This window comes from Siniperca chuatsi, linkage group LG20 (genome assembly GCF_020085105.1).
Source record: "Siniperca chuatsi isolate FFG_IHB_CAS linkage group LG20, ASM2008510v1, whole genome shotgun sequence".
Taxonomy (NCBI): Eukaryota; Metazoa; Chordata; class Actinopteri; order Centrarchiformes; family Sinipercidae; genus Siniperca; species Siniperca chuatsi.
The window spans coordinates 16149410-16174326 of NC_058061.1; the positions used below are offsets into that span (position 1 = coordinate 16149410).

A 24917-nucleotide genomic window follows, 5' to 3' on the forward strand; every position below is an offset into this window, starting at 1 on the left:
CCCGGCTGCTGCACCGATTTTACACACCAGTTTACTCATCACAGGCAGAGTTGCCAAGTCCGCTTATAATACGCAACTTTTTTTTGAAGTCGCTTGAAAAGATCGCAAGTTGCGGGATGTGGTTTCTGGGGCTTGTTTTAAAAAATGCGCTGTACTGTAATTCGCCCTCCTCCCTCTTATTGGAGAAAGATCAATGTCATGTCAGTCATGTTGTAGCCTAACCATTCTGGTTTTATTGTGATTACTGCCTAGTTACAAGCCAGATTAATAGACTGTCTGGTCAGATTTCATAGGTTTATAGTTTTATTTTTAGAGTGCACCATTCTTATGAATATTGACATGCTCTCAGAAATATGTACCCTTTGTAATTAAACAATATGTTAATACAGTAGTTTATAGGTTGGTCGTTTCTAATTAAATGTAAACACATCTTTCATTTTAGAATGAAGGCATTTTCTTAGCCATTATCGGTGGTGATTTTTACATTTATTTTGTGCCAAATAATACTGACTACTCTGATTTATTCTCTTTCTATAGATGATAAAATAAGTTAATGGAGCACATGATTCTTCTTAGTTATCCTTTTTAAATTTAAATCAGCATTGTTACAGGTTTTTTATTTTCTGGCTATACAGACTAGATGTAATCAGATTACATCACACTTTGTGTGTAATGTCAATGTAAATTGTAATCATTACTGGATAATGTTTTCCAACTTGTCAGCATCACCCTAAAATACAAGAGTAACCACCAAAGCTATTAGAAATAAAATCTGTTTTTGCTTTTCAAACTCTGAGTGGTTTCATTTTAATATATTGCAGGCTTGTTTATTGAGCCTGTTTACACTGAGGCTGTAACAGGCTATATTAATATTGGGCTTGTTTTGGGCAAATGTTGCTTATTTGTCCCGCGAGAGTTGGCCACATTGAACACAGGTAGTACTACTTAGTCTGCAAAAACAGTTGTATTTCTTCTGTGGTTCTGGAGGAGCTTACTAAAGCCTGATCTTGGCTTGGGCTTGGACTCTACAAATAGTTAGGTATAATGAAAAACACTATCGAGTTGCGTTGTTTGAATTGTAGGATTTTTGGAACTTGGCCCATATAGTGACTAAAACTCAGGCCATCACGGCTTTGCTGTGTCCATTTTGACCATTTTTAATTTAATCTGTTTTTTGCATGTCCCCTAACTTTATGGAAGTAAAATAGTAAATCGTTGGCGTACCCCTAACACATGGACCCTAACCAAGCTTACATCATTGCTTTTCAAAAGCTCAGTTTTCCTTATCCACACTAACATTGGTGGCCGGTGTTTTCAGATTTATCTACCCTGGAGACCATTTTCGAAAAGTTAAGTTATCCAAATATTAAATATAGCTTAATTAGGACGGTGTAGTCCCTCATTCGTCCAGGAGTGTTCTATCGTAGAAAAGGTTTCAGTCATAGTCATCTGGACACTGTTTTCAGAATCAAGATGTTTCGGCTCCCATCCGGAAGTCATTCTCAATTGTGAAATTGTCTTTTTCACAAGCCGAAACGTCTTGATTCTGAAAACAGTGTCCAGATGACTACGACTGAAACCTTTTCTACGATAGCTTAATTAGCGTTGACTCTCTCTTGACCCCCGACCACTACTCCCTTCGCCCAATTTTGCATGTTCGGCTTCCCGCTTTTTCTTCCACTCTTACTTTTCTCATCTATCACTTTCTAAACTGTATACATTTCCACTACCTCTTTGTCTCTAAACTGTGTATTTTTAGTCACCATTTGGCCTCACCTTGTTCTTCCCTTCATTCTCTTTACCTTCGCTCTTTCTCTCTCTCCAAACTGTGTATATTTGGGTCTGTCTATGGGGAGTCAGGGGTCATTATTAATCTTGCTAGCTCTCCTAGCTTCAGGCATAACAGCAGGGCAGCATCTGTGTGTGTGTGTGTGTGTGTGTGTGTGTGTGTGTGTGTGTGTGTGTAAGTGAGAGGGAAAGGAGTGGTTGCGAATGAGTCAGTTACGCTGTTCGAGTAAAGGTGTGGGAGAACATGTTTTTGTGAGTGCACCGTCTGTATGCCGTTTAGGTGTGTGAGCGTGTGTGTGTGTGTGAAGGAGAGGGAAAGTGCATTTTGCCATGATGGATCATGAGAGACCCACATTCTTAATGCACACTCGCACAAGAGAGACACCCATGAGAAATGAAGGGGAGAGAGAGGGAGCAGAGAGGGGAGGGAGGGAGTGAGAGAGCGAGGTGAAGAGGAAACAGAGTGAGAGAGAGTGACAGAGAAAGGAGAGAGAGTGCAGGGAGAGTCCCTGTTCCTCCTGAACTCATTAACCGTTGTCCTCTCCGCCCTCCCTCCCGCACTCCCACAATGCCGAGCAGCGGCGTGCATCAATAATGCCGGTGACAGCACAAGGGGGACCGGTCAGACAAGCAACCGCCATCTCCCTGGCAACCACCACTACGGCCACCATTGCCACGACAACAATTGCCGAGCGCACACAGGGGGTATCCCCCTTCCCCGCTGGCCCAGCTCCCCTCCTGTAGCCACCGCACAGCGAGGGCCGCCGTGCCTGCTGCTGCTGGATCAGAAGCAAGCTAAATCCGCAGCATGGCTCCGGCATAAGATGAGGCGAGAAAAAGCTGACTGATTTCAATTCTGAGGTGAACTGAATGGACAGGAGATTCAATCTGAGCCGAGTTTAGCAGCATTATTCAACAATTCAAGAGGAGGAAGAAGGGTAAGAGATGTTCTGGTGGTAGAAATCCCAAAAAAGAGTCACTGTAGCTGTTCTGTGAGGCTCACAAAGTATCGCTAGCTGCATGGAAGACAGAATTTCAAGAGAATAGTTGCCCTTCATGGTCAAAAAGCAAGTATGCATGTGCACCCAGAATAACTCAGGTTCAGGATGCAGGAAGAAAAGTTTAACATGATTAAAATAAGGCTAATGGTTGCTGCAAAAAAACAGTAATATTTGGTTTCTCTGCCTCAAATTTTTCTTGATCGTTAAACCAGCATTAGTTCATATTTTTTGACATTAACACTGTATGAAACAACTCTATGTTATGTGAAAGAGGTTGCTCATAATGCTAAAATCATGGAGAAGTAATTCCTAACTCTGCAGCTTACAGAGCTTTTAAGCCTCTCTTAGCTCATATGTTTTGGTTTCGCTGACCACAACTGTCTTAGCTGCTCTCAGCTTCCTCCATAGGCAGCTGTTTAGCAAAAAAGCTCTGACAAACCCACTGTATGTTACCTGCCCAGCACCAAACAGCAGACAGACAAAGCAAGCAAGTAGGTAACAAAAAAACATGTTGGACTTAGATTCACCAGGTGGCCAGAAATGTGACTCAAAATGCTGTCTACTGGATGTGTAAGTGCACATTAGCAAACAATTGTGATGTGGTTGTAGCGGCATACGTGTCTTGTCAAGTTGGTTTCTTTTTTCTGCCCTCTAGTGAGCAAAATGTGATGCAGCTTTTTTGTGGTTTAATTTAATCACTGAATGGAAGACGAATGAGCCTCAAATAGAGAGTAAAAGACATTAATTTCCACTAGCCTCTGGTCCATACCATGGAGGTTTTCCTTGATTTTCCTGAAACATGAAATATTGGAGAGTATTCTGTCCATTTTCAACGCTGACTGTACTTTCTAATAAAATCTGAACACCTCATCATTTGACCCAAGCTATAAGAACAATTTGTTAGCATTCAACAACACCCAGCACAGCTCCCATTATGTTTCGACAGCGCACCAATCAAGGGCACCGGATCATTTCAGAAGTGTGGGGGCCAACAAGTGTGTGTGTGTGTGTGTGTGTGTGCATTAGTGTGTGCGTGTAGCGGTATATTTCTCTTGGCTGTCCCTCAATATTACAAACTTCAACATTGCTCCAGCATGTGTATAATAGACGCTAGCCACATTAGCTGTGGAACGTGCTAACGCCAAGTTGAACAGGCTACAAAATAAACAGTTAAGCAACATAAAAATGGCAAAACTTATAGTTTCCAAGTTTAAAGTCGGTGTCGATCCATCCAGCTTCAGTTTTGAAGCGAATCCTAGTTTGTACTGGAAATTAAATGGTTAGCACACGCATTTAAGAGTTTTCCAATTTTCTGTGGGGACATTTCCATCAAAAATAAAGCTCATCTGCTGGGTCTTCACTTCCTCGGATGGTGGGAGTAGATGAAGACTTTTGTGTTGGTTCTTGCAGCCAACAACAGAGAAATCGGTATGCTTTGCTCGCTTCCACATCTTTGCAACTGAAAAGGATGTTAAGTTGTTTTCTTCTTTAGCAGCCAACCCCATTAAATACTGTCACTAGCTAATCACTGAAAGCAGCTGTAGTTACTAAGTAGAGCCAAAATCTAACAACTAGAAGTTGTAACTGAAGGGTAATGGCCAAAATTTGTTTCCTAAGAATAAAATAAAATGTGTGGCCCACAACTAAACATCTCAACTAGTGTGCATCTACTGCAAATCCTACTTAATGATTTTTGTCTTTCATTAAATCATGGTTTCTTTCTGACAGCCATTAACCTATTTTGCTAGACAGGAATAAAAACAAATGAAGCCTTGTGCAAAAGCATTGCCTATCGACAGGATTTGAAAGGTGATGTAGGTGTAATAATAGCAATTTGTTGCATAAAAGACCACTAAACTAAGCATCAGTATCCCATACAGTACGTGCAGCTAGTTTTCACTCCATAGTGTTACAGATTTTTTCTTTAAGTTTAAAGACTGAGATAAGCTTAGATTAGTTTTTACCACTACAACCTTGTTTGTTATCTCAGCCACATAGAGTACTGCCTAACTAAAAAACTTTGCACTTTGTTATCTAAACTGCAACTGCATATTTAGGGTTTATTAGTAACCAATTTACATTTTAATAAGTCCTTAACAAGACATTCCTACATTTTAGTGGTGCAGACTAATATAATAGTTAGCAAGCAAAGTTAAAAGAACCTAAAACTTTACTTACAACTAATAGATAGATAGATAGATACATAGACAGATAGATAGATAGATAGATAGATAGATAGATAGATAGATAGATAGATAGATAGATAGATAGATAGATAGATAGATAGATAGATAGGGGCCAGAGGCTATACTCTCACTCACCAAATTTGAGCAAGCTCCCTTGCCTGTTAATCTTTAGTAATATAATTAATTCATTAAAGGTTAATGGTCTTGTCATTGCAAAACTGCACATCTATGAACATGGACAAGCGTGCGTGTGTGTCTTGCGGTGCATGTCCAGTATAGAGGGAGAGCGAAGCGGCTGGCTGCTTTATGAAGAGAAAATGAAGTAACAGAGAGACAGGCAGAGCAAACGTCTCGGGGAAATTGGCGATAAAACGAAATAACGGGAAGCTCCTCGCCCGGAGACGTCGAAGCCGAGTTAAATATCATATCTAGTAATCGTGTTTTTTTTCGTATTTTCGGGCCGTTAAGAGGATCGGTGCGAAATGTCAGAGCTGAGTTCGCGCGCCTCCTGATAGATGTAAAGCGACGACGACGGCGGCGCGGCTGCCCATGGAGCTCGCGAGAGGGATATTTCCTTTCCTATCGGACGGAAAAACAAGGCGGGGAGGGGCGGAGAGGAGAGGGAGGAGTTGATTGCTGCAGCTCGGCCAATAACACAGTGAGACCCAACACGGGCGGGTCCTGAGTGTGGGGGTCTCAGCCAATAAGAGCATGAATGAGGGTCCGTGCCCCCACGTGGGTTCTGAGTTCCAAACAACAACGACTGGGCTTTAGGCCAATCACGGGCGCGCAAGGTGTTAATCTTGACGTGGATTGGCTCGCTGTTTTTCACAGAGTCCTCTCACTCATCACGTTTAGCCCGTTGTTATTAACTCTTTCCTACCACACAGGAAGGAGCTGCTCTGCCCATAAAACACAAACCCGCACTGTAATAGCCAAATGTGAATTAATGAATGATTCAGAGGCGGTTTGTTTTTAGAAACGCGATACATCAGTTAATCCGGACTGTTTCAAAGCCTCGTTTCAGACACATTTAAAGAAAAGCGAGGGTAATATACTGTACCATACTGGAGCACATGGGGCGACCAGAGCAGCACTGCAGCCTTTTAAGCTTGCGTGTTGCCCTGATCATAATCAAATCAGCATGCAAGAAAACCAATGAGATTAAAAGCACATGAGAAATGCATGCTTAGCAGTGAGGTATAACCCACATTCACACATTCAGGCTCTAAAATTGTGGGTCAAACGTGCTCCTGTTCTGCCATGTACAGCCTGCATTACATGGCAGAGAAACAGTCTCGGGTACGGTGACTGGAAATGATTGAAACAGGGGAAATACTCCCCTCCCACCCCTCTCTTTTTAATTGCACTGATGTTTTACAGTTGATAACGCTTCACGTGTTGTTGACGCCTTTCAGTTTCTACGAAGTCTCCCCAAAAGCAGGAGACATTAAAAGCAGCCATTTTAAATAGCACTAAAGTCCTTCCCTCCTACGCTGTGCAGTCGCACAGGCACCAGCATCCACATACCAAGCATCAATCTTCTCTCTCTTTTTTTTAACCTCCAAAAAATATATAGGCAAGGTTCTCATAAAGGAGCCAAAGTAGAAGGCTGGCACCGCCCCTCAGTGGTGGCTTTGGAAATTACAATTGCGAGAATGCCAGTCCAAGGTGTTTGCGGGGGTGCAACTGTTTCAACATGCATACAAAGCAGAAAACGCAAATTAAAACGTTTGTTTTCTTACGGCAGCTCCTAATTGAATAGTTGTATTGATTTTAGCTGGAAGACATCAATATAAATGTTTATAGTCTTTCAGTGGAGGCACAAAATTTGAAAGTGCATTTCATTTTTTACACATTGACGCCACCTGGTATGTTCTGCATGGTAGGAATCTGTTGTTGCTTTTGTCTTTCTTCTTGTTAAAAGTCTGAGATGTCCTCCAGTGTATAAGGAGAAGAGAAGTAGGAAGAAGACGAGGAGGAGCAAAGAAATGATGGTGTATTGATGAGAAAAGGAGGAAGATGTAAGAAAAAGTTGATGGACATGGAGGACAAGTTTCACATGTATCAGCCTTTTTTTCCAGTTTTCATGTTGGAAACAGGCTGGGAAGTGTGTGAAAGGTGTCCTTTTTTCACTGACATTTAATTCAGATAGCAATTACAGTCACTGAAGCTCTTGTGGGTGACAACATCCTCCAGCTTTTTTTCACCTGTTCTTAGTCCCATTCATGTAAAAAAAACAACAACATGTGACTATAGTAACAGACAGGCTAAGAGAGAATGATGTACTCAACACAAAGTGTCTGTTTTTCATGCAAATATTGTGTATTCTTATTACAGATATTGCTGGAAAAATAAGACGTGAATTCAGGGTAAACAAGTATGAGGAATTTGAGTAGTGTCAGGATTTAGGTTTATATGCAAACATTTTTTACACCTCAAATATGACAAAGCAGTCAAACAAAGCCTGGATTTTCCCCGTTCCCTTTTCCCTTTGATTTCTGAAATGGTCGTCAAACTAGTTTGTTTTTTTTGTTTTTTTTGCATTACCCTTACATAGTCATGTTTAATTGGGTAACAGGTTGCTATGTAATGCATACTCCCAGTGTCCCAAGTACAAATTTGGGTCCTGATACGAGTTGATCGTCACTGGAACTGACTCATGATGTGTCAGGTAAGAGAGGAAGGAAACAGACAAAGAAGTGAACAAAGCTAGACAGCAGCAAAAGCCCTTACAGCTTGTTTTGGCATGCTTTTGCAACAGCAATAACAAGGACAACCAGTGGACTCAAAGATTGATCCAGCTGATCTCTCTTTCATTCAGTTCACAACCTCTGGAATTGAACTGAAGATGAGAGAGAGGAGGGGGGAGAAAGACTTAAAGGAGAAAAAAGGGGGAAGAGGATGACTGGAGGAGGAAACTGAGGATGAGTGTGGAAGGGATAGTGTGTGTGTGTGTGTAGGAGGGGGTGTCTGTAGGAGTAGGGGGGCACTGTGGGGTATGAGGCAGCACCCTGCAGTCCCAAGTAATGGCAGAATAGAACTTAATAGGGTAGAAAAAGGCTGGAGGCTGTCAACTCAGAAACGGTCATTTTGAATTCCCCATTCTCTCTCTCAGTCACTCCCTTCCCTCTCATCCCTTCTTCCATGCACCTTTTATATCTTTAACTTGGTTTCCCTTCCCTGTCTGCCTGTGTAATTTTCAGATTCCCCCTCCGTCTCCCTACACCCTTAATCTGTCTCCCACCGTTCACCTGTTCAGCTGTTTCCCCTTCTTTTCCTCTCTTTCACCGCTTTCTCCTTGTTCTTCATCTGCTCCTCCGACACACTACCTCTTTTCCTCTCCTCCTAGCCTTCACCCTTGCCTCCTCCCATCCATCCTTCCTTCCTCCTTCCCTGCCTCATCTCTCCCTTCCCTTCTCACCTCCCTCCCTCCTCCTCCCTCTGCGTCTCCTTGGAGGAGGTGTAATGATAGCTATTTGAGTGTCATCAGAGGACCGCTGTAATGGGTTCTAAAGCACCATCCCATGGTTGCCACGGTGAACCTGGCACAGTCGCCGTCCCAGAATAAGGGGTGAAAAAAAAAAACATCTGCTTGGCTATCGACAGGCGTCACCGTGCCGATGGCAGCAGGAGTGTCGGCACATCAGCAGACGATGACGCGGCCCCCGGGGACCACAGAGAGCCAGCTAATGATGCGTGGGATAGGATACATATGAGGAGGAAGTACAGTAATAGTGATAATAGTGATAGTAATGAAAATAATAGCACTGATAACAATAACAGCATATGACTTTTTTGATTTGTGAGCACTGTGTCTGTCTCCTCTTCCTACCTCCTTTTTTCTCCCACTCTGCAGTGTGTTTTCTATGTGTGTCAGTGTATAAGTATGCATGCATGTTTGTGTGTGTATTTGTGGTTTTCTATAAGAAAGAAAGCGGATGTTTCCCTGATGAGGATTCAGGTATATGCAAATGAGGATCTGATTTCCAAACCATTTGTGTTATTTTAAAGATGAGTTGGAATTACACATACGCACATATGCACATCTGCACGCTGCAGCTCCTCTTACCAATAGGAGATCAGACGGCTCGTCCAAGTAGAGAAGCAGAGCGAACATTTATAGTGAAGTGATTTATCCACATCATTAAGTGTGTTTATGAACAGACAGGTAGACTGGAGTCTTTCAAATGTGTTTGTCTTGATGGACTTCATAAAGTAGGTGTGAAACTGCAACCTTATTGTACCCTGCTAATGCTCTTAAATTTGTCTTAGTTTGAACTTTACATGTTGAAAGAAAACCTTTTCAGTTTCAGAGTTTTCAGGGTTCACATCGAACTGTGCTGGACCTCCTGTCTGCAGAGCTGGACGCTCCTCTGAAGGTTAAGCAACAGAGCTAAAGTGTAGTACATCAGTATGACGTAAGTCAGATTTCTTTAGTAAATAACCTGTACACTTATATTTGTACCAGTCAGTTTCAATGGCAAGTTGTGCCTTTTAGGCGTGTGCAACAGTCCCCATCTTAGTTTTACCAGTTTTTGAAAAAAGTGTCATTAAATATTTTCATTTAGATATTAACAGTTGATATAAATTCCTACAACACTGATGTGAAGAGTCTACATTTTAATGAACACTTTTCCTTAACATTTTGTAATGAAAAACCTAATTTATGAATTGTTATAATTTTAAAAAGTGTTGGTTCTAGGAGATTTTGAAGCATTTATGAGGTTCCTGTTTAAATATTGTGAGGGTAAAAGTGATCTTTTTTATCATATTAAGACACTTGGATAGATGATTTTGAAATATGTTTTCTTCTGCCGAGCCATTGGGCTGTTCCTGTCTTCTTGTCCTCTCTATGTCCTGTCCTCTAAGTTTGTAGCCATAATCGTTACATTCTGTGAGGATAAAAGTACTGGTATAAATGCTGTTTGTAGATCATTTAATGCAGCCTTAGTACAGCAAAGTTTCAGACTTGAGTCAAGTCAGCATCTCAGAAATGTGGGCTGTCCATCTGTTTAGTGTTCACACACTCAATTACAGCACTCACGTTCTTCAGTATCTGTGTTTGTGTGTGTGAGAGTATTTGTGTTTGTGTGTGTGACATTGTTTATCTCATTTTACGTAAAGCGCAGCAGTTCAAGTCTGGGTCAGGAAAAGTAAATCTTTGGGTGGGTGGTGTTTGCTATAAACCCTGGGACCCTCCTTACTGACCTTTGTGTGTGTGTGTGTGTGTGTGTGTGTGTGGTGATAATGTGTGTGTTGCTGTGGGTCAGTGAGTCTACAGTATGTGTATGTTTATAGTCATTGACAAGCAGAAGGGGGAGCGTGTGTATGTGTGTGTGTGTGTGTGTGTGTGTGTGTGTGTGTGTGTGTGTGTGTGTGTTAGGGGAGTGGGGACGGGTAGTGCAGATAGATTAGCCAGGTTGGGATGATTGGGTTGAGGATTAGATGGATTCAGGAACAGACACATCTGTTTACTCTGCAAAGAAGACATATAATAGGCTGATTGGCAAGGTTGATTACTCACACACACACACACACACACACACACACACACACACGTAGGCACAAATGCTGCACACACACATTCATTCAAAACCCCATATGTTGATTAGGTTGTTATTGTTGCCTTTACAACACCCGTCATCTCCTTTCCCTTTGCTTGTCTCCCAAATTCAGATGTAAAGTCCGACTCCCTCAGCCTCTCAGACACATTTCCCATTAGGACTGACCCAGAGAGCTTGCAATCAGAGAAGGTGTGTAACTAAACCCCCAGCATAGGCAAGTAAGTGGAGCCTCACTCAGGCAACTACCCCAAAGGCACAGGGAGTGCTCTGGTTACCCGGCGCTGTGTGTGTATGTGTGTGTCTTTGTGTCTGTGAGTGTGCATTGTTTCTACTTACCTGTCTTTATGTGTCACAGAAAGAGCCGAAGTGCAGAGCTCAGAATAAAGCGCAGAGGCAGAGAAAGGCAGGATTATACACATGGCAGGTGAGAGAAAGGCAGAGAGAGAGAAGGAAAGGATGGGAGGAAAAAGCGGCAGAAAGAGGCTTAAGATTACAGAGGCAAGCACCCTTTGTTGCTGAGTTCAGTTGTGATGGACAGCTTATGTTTAGGGAAAGAGTGAAGGAGCCTCTCAGTGCACTACCATAAAATTTGCAGGACTGCTGAGGATGTTCTTCTTCACTGATCAAACTTTTGTCTGACAAACAAGGAACCTGGACTTCAAGGAAGGTGAAGAAGAGGGTCAGAGTATTCGATGTGATCCAAAGATAGTAGGCAAAGGAGCCAAAGGAGGGGAAAAAACAAAAACCCCAGGGAGGGCTAGTCAGGGGGGACCAGGTGATTGAGCCTTCAAGGTGAATAACAAGTCAAGCAAGTACAAGAGTGAGGCTAGACGAGAGAGCACTGTTCAACAAGAGAGACGGGTTGACAGCAGAAGTGGAGATAAGCAGTCGAGAGCAAAATTAGTCTACAGAGAAACAGAGGTTGATACCGGACTACAGGGAGATCAAGGTTGACTCAAGTCTTTGCTGCCTCTAACCTGATTAGGGTGAGGAGCGGTAGTCGTGGAGGGGAGCTGGGAGACCTGATCAACAGAACGTGAGAGCCAGCAAGAGAAGGAGAGAAGAGAGAAAGAATTACAAGAGGACGCTCGGTGAAAGAAGCCTCTTAAATCTGGGAGCTGGAATTAGAGCCGCAGAAACTGCAGCGGGGAAGCCACAAAACCACAGTAAGTAAATTAGGAGGCTGTAGCTGGAAAAATGCATAATGAAGCCATGGGCGGGGGAAGGAATTTGTGGTTTTGGGAGTGCTTTATATACTGTACCTTAATGAATTGATTTCCTGTCTTTAAGACTTTCTCATTTCATCATTCTCCATGACTTCATATCCTTCCTCATTCCTCATCTCTTTAAAAAACCCTTTATTCCCCCCTTTTTAATGCATACCCCTCACTTCTGCATCCCATGTCAGGTCTATTTACCTACTCTCTTTCTTCTTTTCCACTCTGTCCCTCATCCCTAACATGTCTCAGCCCTTGTTCTCCTTCTGTCTCTCACATTCCTGAATCCACAGGTGAAGATGCCTGCTAATGGGAACCGTCCCTTGAAGTTGCAGTTTGGTCTAATCAACCATGAGGGTCGCTACCTCACTGCTGAGACCTTTGGCTTCAAGGTACAAACATGCCATCCAATGTAAAAGAAGAATTGTAACATATTTGCATGATTGTTGGTGTCATAGAGCTGTACAGGGTTGTACTCTTTTAGGCAGATGCTACAGGTATTAAATTGTTTGTTGCACAAAGAACAAGACTAAGGATGAAAAGCCTTCATGCTCTTTGTTGGAACATTTCCATGTCTCAGGTGAATGCGTCAGCACCCAGCCTGAAGAAAAAGCAGATATGGACTTTAGAGCATGACTCTCAGGACACCCAGGTGGTCTACTTGCGCAGCCACCTGGGACGCTACCTGGCCTCTGACAAGGACGGCAAAGTCACCTGTGAGGCTGATGGGCACAATTCAGACTGCCGCTTCCTCATCGTGGCTCAATCAGACGGTCGCTGGGCCCTGCAGTCTGAGCAGCACCTCCGCTTCTTCGGTGGCTCTCGGGACTACCTGTCCTGCTTTGCCCAGATAATCACAGATGCCGAGCTGTGGGCAGTGCACCTGGCTCTACATCCGCAGGCCAACCTGTTGTCTGTGGCCCGCAAGCGTTATGCCCACCTCTCTATGGAAGATGGGGAAATCGCTGTGAATGTGAACATTCCCTGGGGTGTGGCAGCGCTCCTGACCCTTGTCTACCTGGATGGGAAGTACTGCCTTAAGACCTGCGACAGCCGCTTCCTCAGCAATGATGGGAAGCTCTTGACACAGAGTGGGAGGGCCACGGCATACACGCTGGAGCTGAAGTGTGGGAAGCTGGCCTTTAAAGACTGTGAGGGGAAGTATTTGTCTCCCATGGGGCCTACAGGCACCCTGAGGTCTGGACGATGCTCCAAGCCGGGCAAAGATGAACTGTTTGACCTAGAGGAGAGCCACCCACAGGTGGTTCTGATGACAGCTAATGGGCGATATGTCTCCATAAGACAAGGTAAGAAAACACAGACACATCAGCAGGAGATGACATTGTCAGAAATACGATTTTGCCCTGAAGCCCTAAAGTCTTTCCCAGAATCCTAAATGTCTGATTAAATGGACGAAGGCTGACCTTATGTGCCACTGAGGGTGGTCACATAGCCTTTAGCTGACACACACTGACCTACACACATACATAATGAAGCAGAAAAAAAGAGCAACAAATACTACAACTACTACAGTTACTACTACTAGCCTATATACAATGCATACTGTGCACTGATATGCCCCCAGAAAACTGAGCTTACAATTCACAGGAAGTACATTAACTTGTGGAAATGCTGAATATGCATGGTTAAGGGAATAGGCCACTCTCTAGTCTCTCATCAACATGCATCAATATCACATTGGATAGGGGCATTTTTCCAGGAAAACTAGATAGACGAGGCTGATAGTCTCCTATATCAGCCTCATCTAGGAGACTTGAGACGAATACGTCAATTGTTTTAGGGCTGCAATTGATTTAGGTTAGTGCACTGTCAGTTTTAAGTCTTACACTAGTGAGTGATATGGTCAAATAACAGATTAATTGGGCACCCATGTTGGGTATAACAACGGAATTAGATTACTCAACAGTAATTTGCAATGAGTTTTTCATGAATGAGTTTTAATGTTGTGCTAAAAATGTATGTTGTCAGAGAAGCTGTTGTATTCCTGAAATGGTGGATACCCTGTTATAAAATGCAGAAAATATACTGTAATAGAAAACGTTTTACCAAATAATAATCATAAATGGTGATCTTTTTGGAAATCCCCTTTCATTCCCTCTCATATGTACCTCCTGGCTTTGTTGGGTAATGGTGTTAACAGTCTAGGCCTTTGCCCCTTGGGCTTACTGCAACAGCTGCTTGTAACTTATATGCTGTACAGTAATGCTCTGTTGATACTGTATTATGTATTTACTCTTCAGTCTTGTGACAGGGCTGTTGGAGTGTGTTATTTGATCAGCATGCAGCCATGACACCACACTAATATACTGATGGATTACACCTGCTCCACATTGACTTCAAAGTTGTTGTTTTTTCTCCAAAACAAGGTTGAATTTCTTTGATCAGTGTAAAAACTAGAAAAACTGTAATTGTGACGATCACATTACATCTAACCAGAAGTGCACTATAGGACTTGCCAAGTGTGCAGTTTCTGATGGTCGAAATGGTTTGCTGGTCTGATTTGAAACTGGATTTGGGGTGGATTAGCATACACCAACAGTGCTTGTCAGCGTACTTGGCCATGACACCCATCCGCAGGCACCAGATTCTTGTCTACAGGGTCGAGTTACTTCAGCCCCGGGTGCTGTAACTGAATCTCTCCCCGCTCATTGTTCCTGGTTAGCAGTGGGAGCTTCAGGCAGAAACCAAATGACTGGGAGCACTGTAAACTGATTGGTTGAAGGGGAAGGAAAGATATGGTGCAGGATAAAACATGCATACAGTATGTAGAGTAGCTTCATGTACAAATGTAAGCACAGACAGAAATACTTGCAGCATGCTCACATTCTTTCTCTCTCTCTTCCTACACTTGTCCTGCACAAACAAAAGCTTTATCTTTCTCCGACACACTCACCCACACACAACCATACCGTCCTGCTGCGACGAGTGGTGAGGTGGTGTTTTGAATTATTGATGAAGTTGGCCCCTGTTCCTGGAAGGCAAGGGGGGAGTCTGCTTTCAGAAACCCAAGCTGCCTCTCACCTGGGGCCAAAGCTTCTGCTCCTCTGAGTCCCACTCTAACCCGCTAATCTACCCTGCCAACCCCCAGCACATCAGTCAGTGCTAATCAGTCAGTGGTGATGTGCTGCTGGATCAAGAAAACAAACTGTTAAAGAGAGAATATGTTGTATTTAGCAACACATGACACTGTGAAATGGTCACATCAAGGTACAAGATGAGATTTCTTATCAGCACATATTTTTTGCTGCTATAGCATTTCAGTTTTGAATGACTCAAAACAACTTCTCGCTTATTTTGCACTTGCTGGCCATAAATGTTCAAGAATCCAAAATTATACTGATAGTAAACATTGAAGCTGGCATTCACACCATAGACTATTGGCTGGCTATTGACATGTAACAACTGTTCAGCAATGACCAGTTTTCTTGAGTGGAAAAGCTTGTTAAATGGTCAACCAAGACATTAGCTGACTTTGACACTTCCCAACTTCCCAGCCATTTGCTGATTGTGTTGCTTGCAGTGTGAATACCTGGTAACACTGAATGAAATGAAATAAATGGAATAAGGGAGAATGGATGATAGTTTGCAGCAAACATTAAAAAAAAATATATTAGGTGAAAGGTTGAATCGTTAAGTTAGACTAAAAGTGGGACAAAAGTACAAAATGTAAAATCCTTACCTGTTAGTACCTCAAAATTCTTCAGTACTTAAATAAATATACCTTGTTACCTTCTACCTCTGGGTTCAACATGATGATTAAAGAAGAAGGGGAAAATGGAAAGCAGAGAAGGGAGGATACAACTCTCAAAGGACATTGGGACAACAGGAGTATGTGTGGAGACAGGTGGGCTCTTCATCCTCCCTAATGTCAGCTGTGCCTTTATACATAAATTAGCACCTTTGTTTCTGCTCCATTTAGTGCAGAGGAGTCACGTTGGCTTTCTTTTTGAAGTGAGTAAAAATGCAGTAAATGGGTTGGTAATAAAAGAGGGTCAGTTGTTGTGAGGTAGAGCATGAATGTAGATATGAAAGTGTTAAAGAGATGTTTTGCAGACAGCAATGGGCAATGCAATATTTTCTGTCTGCCCTGAGTTGTTCTTTATTGCCTGTGTGTGTGTGTGTGTGTGTGTGTGTGTGTGTGTGTGTGTGTGTGTGTGTGTGTGTGTGTGTGTGTGTGTGTGTGTCTTAGCATGTTATGTAGATCTGTCATCATGTCTCTCATCACCTCCCTGTGTTCCTCGGGTCTAAGCGGTCCACTCTGCCCTGAAAGTGAAAAGAGATGATAGTCCAAAGACACAAACTTTCCATTAACACACGTGAACACATGCACACAAATACATACATACACACATGATGCGTGCGTGCACAGACACGCACACAAACAGCCCAGGAGCAGATAAGTGAGAGGAAAAATTTAATGGACTGAGATAAAAAACAACAGAACATGCAGTTGTAAAGGTTGAAGGATTGGGAGAAAGAGGAAAATAAGGAACAGGGGGATAGTGGCATCAGCTTACCATTAATAATAGATGTCAGAGCCATCTATCGCTGATGGATTAGTTAGGCCTGCTCCACTTGCAGGCTGTGGGTATAGGACAACACCAGAAAGTGGAGCTGGATCTGGGGTCTGATCCAAAATGTGCCACTGCTGATGGTACCTATGTGTGTTTGTGTGTGTGTGTGTGTGTGTGTGTGTGTGTGTGTGTGTGTGTGTGTGTAGATGCACCAGGGAGTGTACTGATGAGGAGTGTACCGTGCTACGCTACATAGTTAATCAGGGATCGTAGCTATGATGACAACACCTCCTTTCGTATGCTTGACCAACTGGTGTGTCAAAGATGGTCATCAACGCAGCCACTGATATCCTCAGATTGCTGGCTTGGATTTCAGCATATCTAATCTCTTTCTCCATCTGTTCTCTGTTTCTTTCTCTTCCTTCATCCTTCTCTCCTTCCTCTGTCTCCTCTCCTCTCATCTATCAGATAGCGACTGCGAGGTCCCAGCTGAGCCCTGTCGGAGGATCATTTCTGGGTTGAATTAGTGTGAAATGGACACATGGAATAGGTAGACAAAGCATGACATTGAGTCGGGATGAAAGAATAAGAGTGATGGGCCCCCAGGCATTAGTGCAGAGTAGAGGGGCAGAAATTTATGCTTCAAATGCACTTAAGATCAATGATAATTTAACCAGTTGTAAGACCTCATGATACCTAGTTTATTGGGTGTGAATAAGATGTGATTAAAGCGTCCCGGTAGCTCAGTAACCGTTATATCTTTGTAGAATGCCCTCCCCTTTCTCCCTCCTCCAGTCTGTGTATACGGTCAGATATCAAATTAAAGCAAAAGGCCCCAAAATAATCTTAAAACAGATGGGATTTACACTGTCATGAACCACGAGCTAGGGCTGAACAACTGCTATAAAAATTTTAGTTGAAATTGTGTTTTTTTTATCTATCGAAAAACCAGGCCCTTTTAACTGGTATGTGCATCTGCGTTGGATTATGCAGATGTAATTTCTATGCATGCATCCCTCAGTAGCCTTAAACCACTTGATGCAGCGTATTGTAGTGAGCTCAGGTTTATTACTTGTGATGCCCTAAGACCACATCACTATAAAATGTAGGAGAAACCTGGGTTGACTTCACTTAGGACATACAGACAATGTTGCTTTTAGCCACGTTAGCGGCATGGCTCCAGGGATGGCATTGTTGGTCTGTCGGTTGGTCCACCACTTTGGTCCAGACTGATGAACTGGCATGAAATTCTGTAAGCACATTCAAGGTCTAGCGTAATGGATAAAAAGCATTGTTTTTCTAATGTTTTTCTTTAAAAAGTATGTAGGAATGTTTGAATAAACACCCTGCATTTAAAGATTAACTTAAGGAGGAAGTAACGTAGGCTGTATCACGGCTGAGCTGACAATGGTGTGCTCAGTCACCAGTAGATGGGCAACTGATTCATTCAGTAACAATGTTGATTCAGTATAGTCAGTTCATTTAGAACATTTTGTTAAAGATTCATTCGTAAATGTACTGAACACCTTTAGCAAACATGTTAGCATGCTTACGTTAGCATTAGATCAAAGCATTGCTGTGCCTAAATACAGCCTGACAGAACCACTAGCATGGCTTGTCATGTTTGTTACATTCACTCTCGTTTAGCATTGTTGTATTGTTGTTTGTAACCTTTGTATGCTAGTTTTGGAGGATAAAATTTTATTTTTCTGCACCTCTCAAATGCAGTCACTTGCAGGTTACCAATAAACTGTACAGACTGATCATTTCTGAGGTTTCAGTCTTTGAATAATTTTTTAAGGCACTGTTGTCACATATATTTGGGCTCTTTTTGTTAAATAAAAGTACCCCTCTATACATGAGTATACTTTGGGTTCTTTAAGATGTATAAAATAATACAGCTAGTTAATGCATTTACATTTTTTAGCATGTTTTCCACGTTTGATCATTCATAGCTCCGTTAGCTTGAGGGTTGAGAGGGGTTGCTAATTATCCGCACGTCCTGCTAAGTGCGGACCATAAAATCCTCTGGTCTTTTCCTGTTTTTCCTTTATTCTTTTATTGAGGGGATTGAGGGATTGGAGGGGTAACACTTGAAAGCTGATTATATCAGAGCCCCGCTGTGAAGAGGGCAGATAGGCAGGGCCAGAGGTGGGGTGACGGTGGGAGGTGGGGGTTTAGGGGGTCAGGGGTAAGGAGGAGGAGATTGGGAAAAGGAGGACGGTAGGAAGGATGACCAGAGAAGAGAGCAGGGAGAGATGAGAGGGGGGTGAGGCGCACAGATCTGTGTTGTTAAAGGATTAAGAAAATGTATTGGGGATATTCTGGGATGCATCTAATGTGGGATTTAGCTCTCTGCAATCTGTCTCTTGGTGGTGGCAAACAAATGTTTTCTTTTCTGCCAACATTTATGATAATGCTAACAGCTGAAAATATTGCAGTGGCCTGTTTTAATGTTAGGCCCTGTAAATCACAAAGGACTGCTGAAATAAAGACCAGGTTAATAGTAAAGCTGCCTGTTTGCGTCTGAACCTGGAAGCCAAACCACCCATCAAAGCAGAGGCGAGGGATGTCACAGTGTTTGTGTTATGTTTGACACCAACACTGTTTCATGTGTTAGCAATGAAAATGCTAAAATGATTGGTCCCTAAGTGGTTTCTATAAAATGCTTGTCAATCAAAGGTGTGATTTTTGTTTGGTTGTCTCGATGTAATTGATGCAGAGCTTCATGGTGAGAGTGTTATCTCTGTATAGCTGATAACACATATTATTGTGAGAAACATTTAGTGTGTGATAGCTTGTCTCTGTAAGATTTTCCTGCATGGGCACATTTAGTTATTTAATGTAGTATATTTTGTCCATAAATGCATCCTAAACCACAATAGGTGAAAATGTATTTACCCTCAGGAAGTTATATGGTTTGCAAGTCAGTTCAAGACGGAACCAATTCAAAATAACCCAACATCCCAGGATCAGCGTGATTACCAACTCTTTCATGCTGGGCCAAGCTAAACATAACAATACAACCTGATTTGCAAGCCCCTATGTTGCTGTTTTCCCAAACTACTCTGTTGGTTTTCGACTTGCCACTGAGAATCCAGAGAGGTTGAAAAGAGGTCTGTAGAGGAATTTGTTTCTTTCATGCACAAATCGCTTGAGTTACACCACAGTTACACAATCAGATGTATTTTGTATTTTTTAAGTTCATTGCTCATTATAACCTCACCGCTCATGCAAATTTTAAATGTTGTAATATCACGACTTGTGCAGTAATTGCACAAATGCAGCACACAACACTGCAATACAACTGAGAAATGACTAAAATGGAAAGTGATCAATAATACAAATTGTGGGCAGCAGTGAATGGATGGATTTCTCCACACATTTAGTGTGTATATAGGACTATAGTCCTCAAGTTTTCATGCTGAAGTATTAATGACAGAATGTGCTTGCTATGCCCCTCCCAGGAGTAAGCCTTGCAGCCAATCAGGAAGATGAGACAGACATGGAGACGTTTCAGATGGAGATTGACAAGGAAACCAGGAAGTGTACGTTCCGCACCAGCCAAGGGAACTACTGGGCTCTGGTGGCCCACGGAGGCATCCAGAGCACTGCCACTGAAGTGTGAGTGAATGCTCTCATATCAGTTGTGCAGAGTGAAAATGAATACATCAGCAATTATATGTGTCAGTTCGATATTTTATATTACAGATATGGTTTTATAAAAGGAACTGTTCCGCACCATCACAGTATGCCCTTGGCTAAATCTGAGTGACCTTTTTTTACCTCACTATCGAAACATAAATGTTCCCCTTTCATCACATGCAGCCTTCCACTACTCCACATAAACTTCTGATTTCATAAGTTATAAACCCAAATAGTCGTGAAGCTTTATAAGAAATAAAGTAAATTTCATGACACAATGGCAGATATTTATTATCATTTATAGAATAATGCAACACTGTCACAGGACACAAGAGAATGTGTCATTGAAAATGTAAGTCAGTCATGGAATTGATATATAAATCTACTGAAAATAGAAGTGATTGATGACAAAAACTGAAAGACTGAAACTAATAGGAATGGTTGCTAGCATGCATGAGATGGCAAATAATATCATATAGTGAGAAACAACTGGTTTGAGTACATTATCTCAGCCCCCTAAACGTATCTTGCCAAATGTGATTTTATAGAAACCTCAGTCTCTCTTAGTTGAGCTGCTTTAGCTTTTTTAGTCCACTCAACATGTAATCACAATATTTCCAAGAGCACAAGGCAAGTCTCATTTTCTCTCTTGTGATACGCAACTGCAGGTCAGCGAACGCCATGTTTTCAGTGGAGTGGCTTGGCCACAAGGTGGCACTAAAAGCTAACAATGGAAAATACATCTGCACCAAGAAGAATGGCCAGCTACTTGCTATCAGTGATTCTATAGGTAAGAGACCATTTTAGGTTTTGTTCTCCTCCTCCTTTTTCACTAATGTACCTCCTCCCTCAGACCCTGCCTCAGACTTCTCTTATGTTCCTTCTGATGTGTTTTCATGGATTTGCTGTCACCTTTTGTCAGGTGAGGACGAACAGCTCACTTTGAAACTGATCAACCGACCCATGCTGATCCTGAGAGGAGAGAACGGCTTCATCTGCCACCACAGGAACTCCAACACACTGGACGCCAGCAGATCGGTCTATGACATTTTCAACCTGCAATTCAGTAACGGGGCCTACAATATTAAAGGTCAGGATGTACCCACTCAAACAAGACTGATTAAATCCCTGCTTCTTTTTTGCTTCCATTTCTCAAACAAAACTGCAGCACATTACTTGAACACACGTGCATGTAGACAAACCCAACCAGATCTATAAAATGAAAGTAAATCCTGCTGCTGTACTCATTGTGCATTTAAACTTTCAAGATGTTGGACAGATTATTCTACTCTGTCTGACTTGGTGTATTTACCCTTTAAATCCTGCAGGTGTGGATGGCCGGTTCTGGTACGTGAACAGTGCTGGGCTGGTGTGCTCAGACGGTGAGGCCCCTGAGGATTTCTCTCTGGAGCTCCAGGAGCATGGCCGCCTCGCCATCCGTGGCAAGAACGGCAAATACCTGCGCGGAGACCAGGGAGGCACGCTGAAGGGAGACGGACTCAGCCTGAGCAGCTCGGCCCTGTGGGAGTATTAATACTATCCAATATAAGTCCTAACCCTAACTCTGTCCCCTCTCATCGTTGAGTTAACTCTGTGGCATTTTGAGGTGAAAGACAGTTACTCATCAGCGACGTGTTGCAGCTTGTACTGATTTCATCCCACTTTTTTTCTCCTTCCTGTTACAAAGAGGTCGAAGCAGAGAACTCACAAGAATAAGTGACTCACACGGGGGGAGAAAGTGCAAGAAGAGGAACTGACCATGCATATTCAGCCAAGAAAAGTCTTGATGAAGTGAACAATGTTTTGAATCGGTGCTTGATCTCGAAAACAGAATAATTAGTGAGTGAGCATTAGAGTTTTTCCTTTATGTATGCTGTAAAACCAAACATCAGCGTGACATCCAACTCTGTCGTTCACGGCGTCCTCTTTCTCCGCATCTTTATCTTCCCAGCCTTTCTGCCACTCCTTACACATATTACATTATTAAGAGCAAGGCAACAAAGTGGTACTACAGGTGTGTAATGACATTTGTCACTCATCCAGTCTAAGGGGTACAATGAATCAGAGTGCCATTTGAGACAGACAGACAGTCACCATTACGAGTGAGGTCACTTTTTAGAGGAGTTCCAGTTATTAGCCTGGTACTGCTGTCTGAGGATATTAGTAGACAAGAATGATTGGGTTTCTAGTAGTTACCTGTAGAAACAGTAGAAGACTGTAATCAAGACTCATGAAAACATGGTAGCAGAGCTAATAGGATCATTCCAACCTGCAACCTGAAGTGGGTGGATTTTTTGTTTTTCTACATTTCTTCTGTCTTTTAAGAACATAAAGACACAAAATACACTTGTTTGGCTGGTTATGTTTTGTTTTAGTAATGTCACATTTCTACCAGGATTATAGGAATCAAGGACAAACTTATTTAAGGGCGCTTTCACAACTTTTAGATCTGCTCCGGTTCATGTTTTACAGACTGACAGGTAACTGGAAGCTTAACATCCACATACAAGCATACTCCTTAAACCAGTGGGACCCCCTGCAAGTAGTCCAAGGGTAAATGTGAGCCATCACTATGATCAATAGAGATAAGGAAGAAAAAATGATATTTTTGTAACAGAAAACTAGGTTGATTTTTGTCTAATTTGGGCTTTCTTGTTAAATACTTTCACCTCTCTGGGGTCCCTAAAAATCACTCAAATAACACAGTCTGAGAAGGAAAAATCACTCTTTGGTTGAACTGCTCACCAGTCATGTCCATACTACAACCATACCCTGTGATTAGGGGTCACAAGTAGATTCATTTTTAGGGGGTCACATTATATTGGATTTGATATTATTGCTTATGCAATACTGTTTAAGCAGAATTTTAATGGCCAAATTATAACTACTTACAGCTGTTATGTGTAGTACAAAGTACAATATTTCCCTAGTAATGGAGGAAGTAGGAAATAGAATGTTGCATAAAATGGAAGTACTCAAGTAAAGTACATGTACTTAAAATTGTACAGTACTACTTTCCCCCCACTGATGCCAACCACAGTACGAGAAGAGAGAGCAAGCATAAAAGAAAAACAATGGGATTTGAGAAGTTGAAGTGGAGTTGAGAAGTGGGTCTTTGGTTTTGATTTAAATTCTACAGATAGAAAGATATGATATTGCTTTCTAAACCGGTTTGTGGAAGAACAGTCTCATCTGTGAGCGCTCTCACCTTTCTTGACATCTGTGAAGAGGTAGAATCTGTAGATGGAGCAGAGGAGTTTCTTCTTCCATCCTTTCTTCATCATCTCCTATTGCTGAGATTCACTGCTGCTTCGAGGGTCCACTGTTAGCCATCTGTACAGGAAGCAGAGACATCACCTGGGAGTCTCCACAAGTCAGGACCTGCTGTTGCTTACACCATGATGCGAGCAGCCATTGCTGTTTCTGTGACTGAAGCAGCTGTTGCTGAGATGATAGCTGGAGGTGCCATCAGTTTCTCACCAATCATGGTCGCTGTTTTACTGGTTTGCTTTTCTGGCCAGTTACTGGTGGATGAGATCATAGTCTTTCCACAGACCGGCCACTGCTTTAAACATTTTTACAGCACGATCAGTAACAGGAACTGTTTCAGCTATAGTGCCATCAGGCATTAGTACTGTTCTTGTCTTGGCAGGAGCAGCTATTTTCACAGTTTTTGATGTTGTGCTAGCAGGAATTTGTGTTGTTTTCACCATGGCATGAGGTATTATTTGTATTATTGTTGTACCAAACAGTGACATAATGTGCGGTCCTGGATGGTTATCCAGGAATGTGATGCATTATATGACCATCCTGCATCAGGGCTTAATACACACAGGAGACATAGTGGCTAGTTAGTAAGTTTACACAGACTCTGTGTTCTTGTGCAGGTCAGGTGAACTTGATCTAAACTGCAGGTGTGAATGTGTTTTTGAATTAAAACATATTCAGTAGTGGTGGTCATTTTGACACAGTGAAAATTATGGATTCAATTCAGACAACATTTTACTGGCTGGATTACCAACTTGATAAAGTCTCTGGGGGGCCAGAAGACTCCAGGTTCAATTATTGTTCGATGATTTAATGAATTGAAAATTTGGTTAATACCGCATGCACCACTAAAGCACATTATAAACTTAAATAATAAGGGCCTTTAGGCAACACCAGCATCAATAACAATATGTTAAAGGAAATAGATTGTGGTGCATATGTGTCTTTTTCGAAAATGACAACACCTTTGATACAACAGTTAACAGTATAATAGTGTAATAAAGTTAGGTAACGAAATAGAGTGGAATAAAATACACTGTTGATTCAGGCTTTTTGAAAAACAAACAAGACCAGTTGTTAAAAAACAGTAAACAGTGCTTTCCTCTCTTTTAAATGTCCTCAATTGTCTTTTTGATATGGTGTGATCAGCCTATCTCATTGCAACAAAAAGCGTGACTGTGCGTTTTTGTTGTAAGAGGACATGAGATCCCCTCATTATGCTTAATCAGCCTTCTTCAAATCACTTCACTGGGTGACTGCTGACACTGAAAGGTCTGGTAATGATTCAAATAGAGAGATATGATATAAATCAATAAAAACTTGTCTTGGAAGTATACAAGGTGTTAAATGTTACATTTTTAAGAGATCACCGCTCTTAGGTATCTCTTAATCCCTCCCTCCTTAGACGACCTTCTACTCTTGAAAAACACTGAAATTTGTTTTTTCTGCAACTGCTTGAATTATGGACGATCAATGCGGCTGCCTGCAAATGCCCCATTTATATCCAGTGCTGTTATGTGTCACAGACTCCATCCTCCATTTGTAGCCTGCTAACAGAATAAGGTAGACCGATCCCTCCTGTTTTTTCACTTCAGTTGATGTATTCTTGCAACAACCTCTTAGGATGATTAAAAGCTTTATTCAAATGGATTGATTACTTTTGTATGTGTTGGTCATTCATAATCAAAGCCCTGCAATCTACCAGTCGTCT

At 42.1% G+C, this 24917-nt stretch overlaps 1 protein-coding gene across 2 annotated transcripts; it reads left to right on the plus strand.

The window, feature by feature from the left end:
• The first annotated feature begins 10870 nt into the window (after positions 1 to 10870).
• fscn2b (fascin actin-bundling protein 2b, retinal) lies at positions 10871 to 24856 on the plus strand. Of its 2 annotated transcripts, none has more exons than XM_044178821.1 (7): positions 10871 to 11708; positions 12053 to 12151; positions 12340 to 13066; positions 19762 to 19918; positions 20608 to 20729; positions 20862 to 21029; positions 21268 to 24856. In XM_044178821.1, the coding sequence occupies exons 2-7, from the start codon at positions 12059 to 12061 to the stop codon at positions 21471 to 21473; spliced, it is 1473 nt and encodes a 490-aa protein (XP_044034756.1). In that variant the 5' UTR covers positions 10871 to 11708; positions 12053 to 12058; the 3' UTR covers positions 21474 to 24856. The 2 variants fall into 2 exon arrangements, with proteins under 2 accessions (XP_044034756.1, XP_044034758.1); XM_044178823.1 differs by having other exon boundaries at positions 11563 to 11708; positions 12012 to 12151.
• Positions 24857 to 24917: the final 61 nt, after the last annotated feature.

Coding starts and splice junctions, on each gene's coding strand:
- fscn2b (XM_044178821.1), top strand. CDS start 12,059: ATGCCTGCTAATGGGAACCGTCCCTTGAAGTTGCAGTTTGGTCTAATC. Junction 12,152..12,339: donor CTGAGACCTTTGGCTTCAAG/GTACAAACATGC, acceptor TCCATGTCTCAG/GTGAATGCGTCAGCACCCAG. Junction 21,030..21,267: donor CGGGGCCTACAATATTAAAG/GTCAGGATGTAC, acceptor TAAATCCTGCAG/GTGTGGATGGCCGGTTCTGG.